This window comes from Sander vitreus, chromosome 3, assembly GCF_031162955.1.
Source record: "Sander vitreus isolate 19-12246 chromosome 3, sanVit1, whole genome shotgun sequence".
Taxonomy (NCBI): Eukaryota; Metazoa; Chordata; class Actinopteri; order Perciformes; family Percidae; genus Sander; species Sander vitreus.
The window spans coordinates 11,563,222-11,577,847 of record NC_135857.1 but is presented as its reverse complement, the minus strand read 5'-3'; the positions used below and the strand labels follow the sequence as shown (position 1 = coordinate 11,577,847).

At 40.3% G+C, this 14,626-nt stretch overlaps 1 protein-coding gene across 2 annotated transcripts in view; it reads right to left on the bottom strand.

Moving 5' to 3' along the window:
* LOC144515273 (CD166 antigen homolog A-like) overlaps positions 1 to 14,626 on the bottom strand; it is a 38,488-nt gene that overhangs the window by 4,867 nt on the left and 18,995 nt on the right. Inside the window, exons 2-11 of one of the 2 annotated variants that reach the window (XM_078245966.1) lie at positions 8,085 to 8,191; positions 7,623 to 7,836; positions 7,429 to 7,493; positions 6,927 to 7,014; positions 6,507 to 6,680; positions 4,384 to 4,508; positions 4,128 to 4,260; positions 3,669 to 3,781; positions 3,454 to 3,580; positions 2,586 to 2,737 (exon numbers count right to left, since the gene is read on the bottom strand). In XM_078245966.1, coding sequence (XP_078102092.1) covers positions 2,586 to 2,737; positions 3,454 to 3,580; positions 3,669 to 3,781; positions 4,128 to 4,260; positions 4,384 to 4,508; positions 6,507 to 6,680; positions 6,927 to 7,014; positions 7,429 to 7,493; positions 7,623 to 7,836; positions 8,085 to 8,191 — 1,298 coding nt within the window. The remainder of the gene's footprint in view (positions 1 to 2,585; positions 2,738 to 3,453; positions 3,581 to 3,668; positions 3,782 to 4,127; positions 4,261 to 4,383; positions 4,509 to 6,506; positions 6,681 to 6,926; positions 7,015 to 7,428; positions 7,494 to 7,622; positions 7,837 to 8,084; positions 8,192 to 14,626) is intronic. The other variant, XM_078245967.1, reaches the window with a different exon arrangement.

The following is a 14,626-nucleotide window of genomic DNA, read 5'->3' as shown; positions in this document are numbered from 1 at the left end:
CCCTCTGAAATGTAGTGGAGTAAAAGTAGAAAGTGGCATGAAAAAAAAAGACTCAAGTAAAGTACAAGTACCTCAAATTTGTACCTTTAATACTTAGTTGCTTTCCACCACTGGACTTTACACTGTTTCTAAACCTGCCATGGCATGTAAGAAGTGTATATTTTGTACCACTAGGGGGCGACGTTGGATTAATATGTGACTAAGCCTATCTGGGACAAAGACGCGTGTGTGGCTCAGGGATATAGACACTTGAGTCTCAGAGGAAAACCCCAGACACAAAGACAAACTGCCAACACCCCTTTTCACGTTCTCTATATACACAAGAGGTTGTGGCAATTTTTATATACCCATTACTGAGCCTGTATTCAAGCCTTGCATTATTATCTCTGTCAATAGGCTTTAAAGGATTGGATGATTGGAGGAAAAATAAACTTGGACTGAAATGTAGAAATGTGTCTCTAAAATCCATTGTCCCTGAGTGAAAGAGTTAATTAATTATGACATACAGGTCCAGGTTTTGAGGTTAAGACACTGACTGAAAGGGCTGTAAACAATTGCAACCATCCTACACACACCGTCAGGTTCACATGTAATTCAAACTGCTTCACTGAGTGGTTCTGCTATCAGTGTGCACACAGGTACGCCACAGAAACAATGACCACAAAATTGTCTTCATGACAGTCTGGTGGTGGTGGTCCAAAATACTGTGTTTGAGCCTCAGAGAAAATGAAGAAATTTACTCTTTTGAAACACTGAGCACAACCGCCCAGAAATGTTTGGACTAGTAAGTGTGGTAGCTGGGGAAAATACTAACAATGCAAACTGCTGTGCACATAATGGGGAGTATTCACTCAGTGACAAAAGCAAAGCATGAACTGTCAGGAGGACCAAGACACTGGCAAACCTTGGATTTTTAGCTTCCTCACAAGGGGAAGAGGCTTAAACAGACTCCGCACTAAAGATTCTCTATAACTAAAGATCAAGTATGAAACGGTACACACTTCCTGTCTCCTAAATGGGTGTGGCCTCGTTTGAAAGTGAAGTGAAATTTGTGTGGATGGATGAAAAGTTATATTTGTATCATTTTCTTTTAATATTTTCTTTTGCTAACATTAGATATTTACACAGCAAAAAGACATATTTAGCATTATGAGAAAAAGTTTTGTTAAGGCGGAACGTTAGTTGACGTTAGCTTATCTGTGTTGCCAGATCTGAGACAGAAACAGGTCTCGAACACAGTTGATTTTGTCCTGATTTTACCGTCTGAAAAGTCAGTCAGAATGTTCAGGAGAATGTGAATATGCTTGTGAAATATGGGTCCAATATTTACTTTAGTGACTTTGGGGTGTGGCAGTGGTGAAACCCATGTGACACAGGTACAAGAAATGACTCTTGGGGCGCCTCACTTCTAAACTGTCTCTGGTCACATCTTCACATCTCTGCTGAGGTTATTTTAAAGCTTTAGTGCGTAACTTTTTGATATTAATGAACGTCCGTTACATTCAAGCCATTGTCAAATGAGTTGCTACAAAGCTAATTAAGACTATCAACTCCACACAACTCTCTCTGTATTTCTCAGTATGGCTATGTTCAGAAGATTGTGGCGTCCGGTGACTTTCCCGCGCAGAAACTTGAGTGAAGATAATGACCTCTTCTGAAGAGTCCAGGCTTGTATTATGTGGACGCGCTGACACTTTTGTTGTCATTACTTAGAGTTCCTCAAGGGGGCGGCAGAAACTACGCACTATAGCTTTAAGGAAAACAATACTATTATATTTAAACAGCCCTATGAGCATCTACGTGGTTTGTCTTCACTGCTTAAGAAACTGGTTATAGTGTCCAGCTGTTCAGTGAAGGAAACGGTAAGTTGTTTGATGAACCAGATGCCTAAATAGCACTGAATGTAATCACAAAGTGTATCCCTCTGATGATCCGGATGAAGCTAAGTATCACCTGCTGCACATAGGAATCATCTACAATTTGTCTTGGCTACCCTGATGACATTTAGATGCTGTTCCCTAAGTTACTGTACTGCAGGATAAACCGGTTGCCATCTTACATAGGAAGACCATTGTCACAACGTGGATTTCTATGACAACCAGTACTGATTTATCAGTCAGAGAATGACTGACGAAAACATTCTAAATGATGGGTCTCTTGAAAACGTTATTCCAAGTGTGATTGTAGGTGGCCAGGAGCAGGACCTGAAGAATAACCGTGACGTGTGGTCACTTGTTAAAGCTGATATCCACGATCTGTGATTGAGACGGTTTGTCATTTGGCTTATTTGGTTGTAACTGTCCTACACGACACTGACGATAAATGCATAAGTGAGGCTCAGTTATTGAAATTAAGCACAAGCCCACCAGTATCCAGCTTCACATGCTGGCATATTGTACAGGTTTTGTAATGGCTGTTTCAACCAAAGGGCTTCTGCCATTTTTGCTGTAGTGTTTGTCAACAAGTGAAAGAATACAGATTTCAGTTTCAAAGTTATAATCCCTGAGATTTTCATGAAAGAAAAAAGAATTGTGTGTGATTGTGATGAAGGCTCATGCGGTAAGAGAGTGTGTGTGTGTGCATACCGAGGTGCCATTGATGCTCCAGGAAACAGCTGGCTTTGGAGAACCTTCAACATCACAAATCAGGACTTTATGTTTGCCGTCTTCACTGCGAAGTTTGGACAGCCGCCTGATAACTGGAGCACCTGCAACAGGACGTAACTCTTCAGATACATCTGAATGAGTGCATTGTGGCATGAATGGTTGCATTTCATTCAAGTGCACACAGAATGACTGAGGAGAGTCTTTACTGGAAGGAATAATTTGATATTTTGGGAAATACTCTTATTCGCTTTCTTGCTGAGAGTTAGATGAGAACATCAATACTACTATCATGTCTGTATGGCAATTATGGAGCTACAGTCAGCAACAAGATAGCTTAGCTTAGCATAAAGACTGGAAACAGGGAAACAGGGAATCTTTTCTTTTCAAAGGTAACAAAATGTGCCTACTAGCACCTCTACAGCTCACTAACTAACATGGTAAATCTCGATTCATCTGTAGATAGGGTTATGTAACCCTAACACTAACCCAAGTGTAAAAGCGACAAATTATGTTGTGGTGAGTAATTTACTGGATCATCTCTGCTGGTTGCAACCCCCCTATAAAACCACAAGTCATGTTTACACTTTGGTTTTTCTGTACGAATAAAACAAGCTACAACATGCTCATTTGTAAACTGGGCTGGTTTTGTAACCTGAGCCCAGAGCCAGGCTAAATGTTTTCTCGTGTTTCCAGTATTTAGGCTAAAATAATCAAACTATTGCTGGCTGTAGCTTCACATTTACTGTACAGACATGAGAGTGGTATAAATCCTCTCATCCAACTCTCAGCAACAAAGCGAATAATGGTGTTTCCCAAAAACATCTCTGAGTTTCCTTTAAGCCCTTACCTTGGACAGCCAGCTCAAGGGAAGCTTTTAGGCTGAGGGCCCCATTCGTCACCTCACATTCATAGATGCCAGAGTCAGCGTAAGTCAGCTTGGTAAACTTGGGTTCTTTGTCCAGTTTAATATTGTCCTGAATTAAATGAAAAGTATACCAGCATGGTCAACAATAAGCAAACATGTTTGCTCACTGATTCAGGCTTTGTTTTTTTTGCTTTTACCTTTGTCCAGGAGACCTTGTAGTCTCCGGAGGAATCAATCTGGAGAGTTAGATCCATGGCCTCACCAGCACTCTTAACGATATTTCCAGAGGGGCTTAAATTGATGTCTAGGTCTAACAAGAAAGGAGAGAATGGTGAAAAAATGGTTCAGAGGCCTGACGTGTCAAAACATTCCTGTTGTTAACCACACAACCCCGCACTTGGCTCACTGCCCTGCAGGTGCACCATATTAGAGGCAGTGCGGTTGACAACAACACTTTTCTCCACAAAGCACAGCAAGACAGGTAGGCTGGCAAAGAGAGACATTAGGACTTTCTTTTGTCTCGCAAACACTTTTCACTTTCATAGTAACAAACAAGATTACAGGCAGAAAAAGAGAATTATGCTGGCAATGATGCTGGCATGTGGCAAAATTTGCAGTAATTTCTACTTTTCAAGAAATATGTTTTGGTCTCTTACAGTTGACTGTGATGTCCTTAGACGCTTCCATTGTTGGGTCATCAACAAGAGAGCATTTGTATTCACCAGTGGTGTTACGTGAGACATTCGTGATGGTGTAAGTATCTGCATTTTCCACTTTCACCAACTCTTCCTTTTAAAGACATACAATCAAACAATGGTCAGTGATTAGTTTACGATGCCTTACTGAAGAAAAGCAACACAATGCATGAAATATCTCTGAGCGTCTTGATGGGATATTGATGAGCATGTGTACCTTAAGGTGGAAGTTAAAGGCGGTAGGAGCTGGGTTACCATCTGCCACACACTTCAGAGTCACATTGTCTCCTTCTTTTAGAGGGTCCTGAGCAATGACCTGAAGGATGATGTTCTCTGTGGTGTCTGTGCAGAAAATAAGAGAGGGATGTATGTAAGGGTGGAGGGTGTATTAAGTGGAGCGTGCACCCCCAACAGCTAACAGAGACTGAGTTTGTCAGCACGCTACAGAGAGCTGTAACTTTGTGCCTCAGTATTGGTTGTGAACAACTTACAGCTGAGGAGATGTGTGAATTGCAGTCATATTCTAGAGGCACTAGACCAAACAATCCTTTCAAAGCTCAATGTTTCTGCTCCATGTAAGACAAACTCTTTACATTTCTTGTAAGAAAGCATTCCGGCACTGATAAGTTTTACTTTAAACGGCACATTGAGCAGGAAACTTTGATATTTAATTCTGCGTTTGGTATAAATCCCACTACATAGCTACAGAATCCACACCTCATTTTTCACCGTTAAAGATGGCATTACTGTTGTCTGTTAGTAGCTACAAGCAAAAGAATATTCAAAGAAAGTGAGTGAAGTCCTCTCGTGTGTGCCTTATTTGCACAATTAAAAGTTTTTTTCCCGTCGTGCGGACTTCACTCACTTTCTTTGAATATCATTTTTTTTTGTCCTGCACGAGCAACTACATGGATGCGCCCAACGGCGTCATTCTTGAACTAGAAGCAAAAGAATGACATAAAAAAATGTTAATACAGTCTGCATCCACTGGCTACAGCTGAGGTTTTTGAAAGAGATTTTCTTGGTCTTTGTTGAGAGCTTGTGGGTCAGGAGCCGCGGCTGATGTCGTCCTGAAAAGCCCAGCGAGACAGTGTGTGGTGTTGAAAAAACTTGACTTCAATTAAATAGTCAGGCTAGTGTTAACTTTGACTGTACTTTTAAATTCACATTTGGCAGCAGATTGCAAAAAAATATAACAAAATCACATTACAGTCAACAGGGGGAAAGAAAGCACTGATACAACCAAGGAAATTCTTAAACAGATCAACGTGGTATAAAATGGTTGTGAGTGATTTGCTACGAGTGGAGAAACCTTCTGCTGCAGTGTTTTTTTAATAATAATATGAAATTTAGAATTTTTGAATGAAATATGCATTTAGACAGAACCCACTTGGTTTAAATCTGCACAACTGTCTCAATTTTTCTTTTTAAGAATAGGCGATATTTAGATCTGGATTTGGTTATCTACCAAAATACCTAAGGTGAGAGATAATCATGGGATACATTTTGTTGTTTTCATAATGTATATGAACATACCAAAGTACAAACGTATGCTTGAATAGGCCTAAGCTTATTTGCTTGCAGAGAGTTAGATGAAAGGATCGCTACCATATCTGTCCATTAAATGTGGAAATGCTGCAGGAGACGCTCAGCTTAGCTCAGGATAAAGACTAGAAGCATCTTAAAGGACAATTCCAGCGCAAAACGAACCTAGGGGTTAATAACGGATGTGTACCCACTCTGTCGTTCTCTGGGACATGTTTTCATGCTAATTGATTGTGTTTGTAGCTTGAAAGAAGCTAGCGCGGACCGCTGATTAGCTTACAATGCTAGTATTCGGGGCCTACATGTTAACCGAAGCACTGAGAACTTTGTAAGTACAGGCTAGTGGTTTCCCTGTTTCCCATCTTCATGCTAAGCTAAGCTAACCAGGTGCTAGCTATAGCTTCATATTTACTGTGCTGGCATGAGAGTGGTACTGAGCTTCTCATCTAACTCTCGGCAAGAAAGTCAATAAGTGTTTTTCTCAAATTGTCTAACTAATCCTTTAAGAAGTCCTTTTGTGGAAAATGTGTGGTTCCACAGCTGGATCCTGATCTGTAACGAAAACTCTTTTTGAAATCCTGCTAACAAGTTAAAAATGCATCCTTTGGAGAGGAAAATATAGGACAAAGAATTAACTTTTTATAGTCTGTGGTGATTATGAAACTGAAAAAAACATCATCAACCAGCTTTTTTTTGTGTGCAGAAGTGACTGACAGCAGCTCATGTGTAGACAGCAGCTTGTGCAATTTAGCAAGTGGGTCCAGTGAAGGTTGTTAGGGAGGTTGGGTGACTCACAGGTGATAGTCAGGGTGACTGGAGAGGACACCAGCTCGGCACCCACAGTGTGCTGAGTGCTGCAGGTGAACTCAGCGTCCGTGTCTTCCTTCTTGGCCGAGTACTCCAGTATTGAGCTAGTGGATGAAAGGCCAGTGACAGGGTCCACCAGCACTGAGGCTTTGATGGAAATCCCTAGACAGAAAACAAACAACTCTGTCTGAAAACTCTAACAAGGACACAATGGTGTAATGACCAAAACACTACATTCAAACTGTTGGCAAGAGCAGCCCAATTCAACACTGAAGGATCATTTACAGCAACTGTCCCAGTCAGAGAGAATAAATACATCTGTGTATGTAATATTACAAATGTCAGAACCACTCCAAAGAGCTGTTTTGTTGGCATTTATAATCATCCAACAGAACAAAGAATACACACCTTTCCCATCCGCCACCAGCGGTGTGTTGTTCTTCAGCCATGTGATATTTGCAGCTGGATTGGCATCTTTTGCAACACATTTCCCGAGCTGTGGAACAAAAATCAAAATAAAAACTTGAGAAAAACAGCAAAGACGTGCACTGAAAGACAAAAATATTGCAAAAAAAACCTGATTTTCGAATAAATCTGCATCTTTTTAAGTGACCAAACATCTGAGCAGATTAGCTTTTTTAACGCCTTTCCTGCATTTGAGGACGCAATAGACCATGAAATGCCCAAAGCATTTCTAAAGCCCCTTCATATCCTTTGGGTATTTTAATTGCAGGGGGGGGGGGTGTCTGCTCTTTACTAATTCATGAGAATTACTTCAAAGAACTCATTACTGTAGTAACATGGTCTCTTCCAAGCCTCAACATACCTTAGTTCAAGTGAGCAATTTTCCCTTGATGGTGAACGCTTAATATAATGTAGGTATAAGCAATGTTTATCATTAAAAACCCACCTTAGTAAGTTTGCCAATCTCTAGTTCCTGCGCATTGTCAGAAATCTCCAGGCTTGCTGGCGTCTCTGCAATACATTAAAGAAAAGTGTTAATTAACAAGGTGTTAGTGTGGGTGATGTGTGTGCTGCGTGTCACTCATTATAGCACTTTAACTAAAGCAATCCACAAAAAGACACGTGTCAGCTTGTACTCACTGTAGATCACAACGTTAACTGGGAATTCTGTGATGTCTGCACCAGCCACCACCATGCAGGTGAAAGTGCGCTGGTCAGTCAGCCTGGCTGGAGAAAGAAGCAGGCTGGAGTTTGCAGCCATGCTCACACGGCCCTTGTACTCATCAGTGGCGCTGATTAAGACATTCTGGTTTTTCTTGACCAGCAGATCCCCCGAAAGTCCCTCTCCTTTGTCCTGGGGAGCAGAGCAGGGTGCATTTGTTACATGTTGTTGTCTGTCACATATGGCATTGGCTTCCAGTTCAAATCAAAAGCACACCGTTTTTTGTTCCCGGCCCTCTGTTCATGCAGTGTCATGTGGAGAGACAGGTGCACTGCCTAATGCGCTGCATATGCACTCAGACTGGGCGTGGTTCAGACATGATAAGTGGGTGTCAGACAGACTTCACCATTTTGAATCTATTGACCTCCGCTGTGACTTACATATTTCCATTTAGTGATCAGGATGTCCTCTGCTTTCACGGCTCCATTGTTGCACGGGATCTCGAGTGTTTCCCCATACAGGCCGATAAAAGTCTCCAAACCTCTGACTGCGAAAGAGAAAAAGCAGAGACTCAATTTTCAATTACTTTTTCAGAAGGGCTAATCTGGTCAGCTGCAACACAGCATGACATTTTTGACTAAAAATCGAAATCCATTATTATTTTGATACTATAAATAAAACTGAATTGAATTGAATTGAATTTTGAATGCTTCAAAGTCCCTTCTTTGTGTACACTTTTGATTGACATTTATCAATACTACTTAGTGTTCGCTTACGTACACTAAGAACAGCACTTTCTATAGAGTTCAGCTAATTTTACAGCTCCCTTCCTGCCCTAAATTTTGTTCAAAACATCGCTATGGAGACAAAGTGCTTGAGATGGGGGATGGGATGAGGGTGCCAGCAGCAGTGTCTCAATGGGCTGCGATGTCAGAGCCAGAGGGCTCCAGGGAAGAAGAGGCTGCCATGGCCTGACTGAAAATAAGGTGCTGCTCGTAATTTTTTGGTATTCAGATTCACATTTCAGACATCTCAGAGTTCAGGCTTAACTTAATGCATGACTGGGTGTGTGGAGATGAAAATCCGACAGCTAAAATCCAAAACAGCTCATCAGCCGTTCAGTAACGTGTAAGAAAACGAAGCAGTGGCCAAACCCCTTTCATCTGTTGAATCAGCGACTAGTAATGTTTGTTGGATTTTACAGGAAAAGTACAAAACAATAAAGATGCTCAAATATTCTGTGTGCATTCATCCCTGAAATTGTGTGATTATGTTCATGCACAACAAAACTGCTGCAAACTGTAATGCCATGTCTGCACTGCAACTACAGTTTTAGTCACACTTTCCCTCCTAAGTCATCAGACCATTAAAGGTTTCTTCAGAGTGGTGCAAAGATAGGGCGGTTAATTCATTTGCTTTGTGCGTGATACTAATTTGAATCCTGTTTGAATGAACGTAAATACTTTTACTATGGTTACCATTGTCTACATTAGGACAGAGTAACAACTGGGACCCTGAAGGCATATTTGCACAGTTGCATGTGATGTCAGGATAAGCCCAAACGTCTGCTTCCTTCTCCATCTGTATTCTTTCACACACGTTAAACCCCCTCTTGCCAAGTGCTATTTTCACATCAAGACAATTAAACTAGTTCATTAAATGGTTTTTTACTCGTATAATACATTGCGTTACTAAAGATACACAACAAAGATACACAATGACATCAAACAGTTTGCCTCAAGTCAACACTCTCTGAACAAGTTCACATTCCCGACACTTGTCACTCATCTTCATGAGCTGTCAGCTCGGAAATAACATTGAGTCTGACGCTGAACTAAACAGTAAAGCCTGTTAGTAAAGGACCTACAGCAAGAAGACGACAAACAACAGACACTTTAATAATGTGATTTTCTACAGGGCATGTTCGGCTTCTTGTTTGGCTCTGCTGTATTTTCTTTTGAAGTTATTTCCTGCCATTGCTGTTATTGATGTTACACTGCACTCACTGTGGCCACTGGTCTCACTTGAAAGGAATAGTTCCACATTCTTATTACTTATTTCTCTTGGGGAGAGTAAGATGTGAAGATCGATACCACTCGTGTAGGTCTGCACAATATTTCGTTTTTTTACGTCATCGCAATATCGACTGCTGCCAATATACATATCGCGAAAGGCAGCGTCATATCGCGAAAGACAGAGATGTTTTGTGTTAGTTGAAAGAAAACATCAGGAACAACTGCACTTTAAAACTTAACTGTCATTCTTTTTTTCAGTGCTTCCTTTTATATTTAATTCAATGTTCAATTTGTTTATTCAAAATGTTAGAAATGATTTTTTTTTTATTCAACATGCAATTTCTTGAGTACAGAACTGAGTACATTTAAATATCTGTTTATTAATTGCATCGTTATCGCGATATTCAACAACATTAATCATGCATATTGCACATTTTCCTCATATGGTGCAGCCCTACACTCGTGTATCTCTTAAATATGAAGCTGGTTAGCTTTAAGGGTTAACCCCTAACCCTAGCCTAGCCTAGCCTAGCTTAAAGACTAAAAACAGCAAGGCTGGCTCTGTGCAAAGCTGACAAAATGTACCTTTCCAGCACCTGTAAAGCTCACTTATTAACATGTCATAAATTGTTTGTTTAATCTGCACAAAAAGTTGCAGGACCAGAGCCAGGCTAGTTGTTTCCCCGTTTCCAGTCTTTGTGCTAAGCTAAGCTAATGATCTCCTGGCTGTAGCTACATATCTATTGGCAAAGCTCTGCAAAAAAAGTGAATGTGTGCATTTTCCCGAAAATTATCTTAATTTAATCTTTTTCTTTCTTCAAACAGGAAAAGTGAAAATACTCAAACAAAAAGATTGAACTAAATACCACGTATAGTAGGTTTCCTTATTCACTATGACTACTGTATAAAATAAGCTAGATTGATGGATGCAAAAACATCAGGAATGACCAATACAGAGACCAGGAGACAAACATGTACACAGACGAGAACGAAAGAGCTTCAAGAAGGCATCTGTGGTGATTACTATGCATCAGCTCTATCCTTGAGCATCAAAGCAGTATGACCCACCCCAAAAAAACCCAACTATTTAAGAAACACAGATACTGCAGCACACCGCCATAGATACAACCCCTGCATTTGAATAAGGCTCAGCGACATTTAAAAGTGACAGCACGGGACAAAACAAACCTCACCACATCTCAACTGCTGACAGTTTTACAAGGAATTCTTCACCAAATACAGGGAAAAGCTCTGTCACGTGTCAAAAGCAGTACAATTAAAAGGATTTCATGCATGGATTCCTCTTCTTATCCATGCTCAGCCACACCTACAAAAATGTTCATCTTGCATAATAAAAGTGAATTCAAAGGATTAAAAGTTTCTTTAGAAACAAATCATACATTGATCAGCCTAAATAAGTGATATGCTTAGTTAAATGTCACCCCTAGCGCATTACCCAACTTGCACATATTCTGCATTCCCGTATTCAGGGATAATTAGTATGTAAGTTATATTTGGTTGCCTACGTGCAGCAAATGGGCTGCAAATTTGTGCCTGCATTTCACAGTCTTTATCGCATCCATATTTTGGCAACTGGGTGTACATCAGTCCGATCCACCTGGACTGGTAATGCAGATTACTGGTGTGACACAGCATGCTCATGTACCCGTCCCGCACTCCATTTTTTGTCGTTATGATGTAAATCTAATGAAACTGCCTCTCATGCTTGAATGGGCTTTAGCTAGACGTGCAGGTTTCTAGTCCAGGCAGAAAAGATTTCACACACTGGGCGGAAAATGGAAAATTGAGACATTGTGAATCTATTAGAAGGAGGGCGTTAATGAGGTCTCTGTGCAGGACACAGGCACATGTTTTGCAAATGTGTCAGATCCAATGATATCCTGCTACATTTCATTTTTGGAGTTGTTTTACTGTGCCAAAAGTAATTTGTCACTACCTAGATGACGTGCCACACCTGGGTATGTCGGAGCCAGAATACTCTAATGGTCGAGGAAACATCCAAATGGTTTTCAGAATCTAGTTGGCAACCGAGTCCACGTTTGTTTTCCTTATGTTGAGAACTCAAACTTCTCAGGAGAAAGTCCTGCACAACCTGCTGAATCTTACAATTGTGTTATGTAACAAGAGTCAGTTCTATTCAGGTTACACGGCAAACACTACAGAGTTGGAAAGGTTATCGCACTTCCTGTATAATAGACTCCTTACATTTCAAATTCAAATAGGCATTTTTGAATATTCAAATGAAGCTGTGTTCAGCCTCTCTGAGAACTTTAAGAGTCTGTATGAAGGAAAAGGCTTTATCTGCGCAGATTACACTGTTACACAATGAGAACAAATCGCACATGTTGAGTTATAGAAGACAAAGCTCCTGCTGCTTACTGAGATAAGGTAATCCTTCGCCACAAAAGTAGGTGAATAGTGTGACTTGACGTTGACAAACACACGCACACTATGCATACGAAACATTATCTACTAACAGTTGTCTATATGATGAGGGAGCAATGGATAAACAGTCCAGCTCTTATGTTTTGTTGTGATTTTCTTCTGACCTGATTAAAACCCAATTTGTATAATAGCAAGGGTAACTCTTCTCTTTGCCACAAACTTGATACGCACATTTGACGACGTAAAGCATTGGTATGCATTGGATTCCACCAAATAAGGAAATAGCTCATGTTTTATATGTTATGTGTAAGTCACATGAACAAATATATATATTTTTTTGTTTGCCAGAAGCTCATTCGTAGACGGGAAAATGTACATCATGTCATCATTCATTGTAATATTACTAATGTTATGGACAGAGATAATCAACAAACGGTTATAAAACTCCAGTAACAGAAATATAAATTGGCTTTTTTGGAATTTAGTTGGAATGGTGCTGTATACTGTAGTGAACTGAAGTAATGCGTCTTTATTTTCTGAAACATGTTTATAAGCAAATCTCGTAAAATTAGTTAAAGTCATAAAGAATCAAGCTGACAAAACAATGTTAAGTATTATTTTTAAACTGTTAAGGAGGACTCGGGGGCTCCAAACAGCAGATCGGGGTAAAGCAACACTATATTGGAATGTGCTTAGGACTGCAACTAATCATACTTTTCATTGTCGATTAATCTGTTGATTATTTTCTGGATTAATCGATTAGTTGTTTAGGTCAATAAAATGTCAGAAAATGGTGGAAAATGTGTTTTCCAAAGCCCAAGATGGAAAAAATTTACATTTAAGAAGCTGGAATCAGCTCTAAATGTGCTACGTCTGTGTCTTTACAAATTGTTTATTGGCACCTAAGTCCTCTGAACCTTTATATATATATATATATATATATATATATATATATATATATATATATATATATATATATATATATATATATATCTTTATTCATCCAGGTAAGTCGATTGAGAACAATCATTTGCAAGAATGACCTGTCACATTCACACAGTTACACATTCATACCTGGAAGCTGCCCAGTACAACCACAGTCTGATCTGCTGGGCACTGAGCAGCTCTACTGGAGCGGTTGGGGTTAAGGGCCTTGCTCAAGGGTACCTCAGTGGTGGTAATGAGGGAGGGACAAGCGCTGCTCTTTCATTTTCCCCACCCAGATTTTTTCCTGTCGGTCTGGGGATTGAACTGGCGACCTCCCGGTCACACGCTCCCAAACACTAAGCCACAACTGCCCTAAAAATAACAACTTAGCTCACCAGATTTGATGTAAATGTCTCTAAACTCATAAACGCAGAGTTCTAACACTGGACACCAAAAAATTTGCTAATACTCTGGCGAAGGTAAATCAAGTAATAGACATGCGAGTGACAGAGACAGGAGGCAGCACCACAGGAGACACTTTCATGTTCCTGATTAAGGCGCCTCTATCCCTAAGAAGAGACAGGTGACGACAGCTCAGATACAAGCTCACCAGGGAAATCAGCTACCTCCACACACTAGTCTCAATATCCCTCTCTGCTACCTTACGCCCATTTGTGTTTGTGTGTGTCTGAATGTGTGCACGTCGTTCAGTTGCAACATCCAAAAGAAAACGGAGGCCCAAACTTATTAAGTGCTGAAAATGAGAATTGTGCAGTGAATGGAGATCCCAAGGCACACGTCCACAAAGACTTGATGGCAAATAGCCCCGCTTCAGAAGCGGTTCGGAGTTGAGGGGGCAGACAGAATCACTTCAACTAGATCAATAACACTTGAGAAAAGGCAAGATTCTTATAGTGAACAGTGCTTGCCGAGCGAGAAATCAAAGAAAAGCTAACCTTCCGTGACATTATGCTTCTCATCCTAGTCTTTTCTTTAATAATTTAAAAGTGCTAAAGTGCTGAATAAGTATCTGAAAAGGAGGGATCAGAGATTTAATAAGATCAACCTCTCATTACTTGCTGTCAAGAAAAACAGAGGGACTGCTGTCACATGGAAAGGTGTGGGAATGTTTGGGAAAATTACTCCGTCTACCACCAGGTTCCCCAAAGCAGCCTTTGTAGCCATTTAGTAATATATGAGCTCTATAGGTTGCTGTTTTGGAAGCTGACACACTTAGCTCATTTGCTACTGACTATGACAAGCATATGACTGTATTTGAATTATATAAGATTACCAGTTCATGCTGAGGAAAACGTTCCAGACCAGCTAGCTGGAGAGAGATTTTTCTTTTTAAAAAAACACCCAGCTACATCCTCAATATCTCTGTCTGTGTGTCTGTCTCTCTCGAGGGATGGGGTGTAATCATGTCACTGATGGATAAGTGACAACAGCACACTTGCACAACATCCCTTTCACATAGTTTCTCTTTTTGTTGCAGGCTGAACCACAGAGGCACCATTCCAAATGTCAACATTGTGTGCTCTATAATTTTGCTTTTTCCTGCATACTGTAATTGCCTGTCAGTATCTTTATAGCGTAAAACTAAGGGCATCAGCTTGTATTTTTTACCTCAC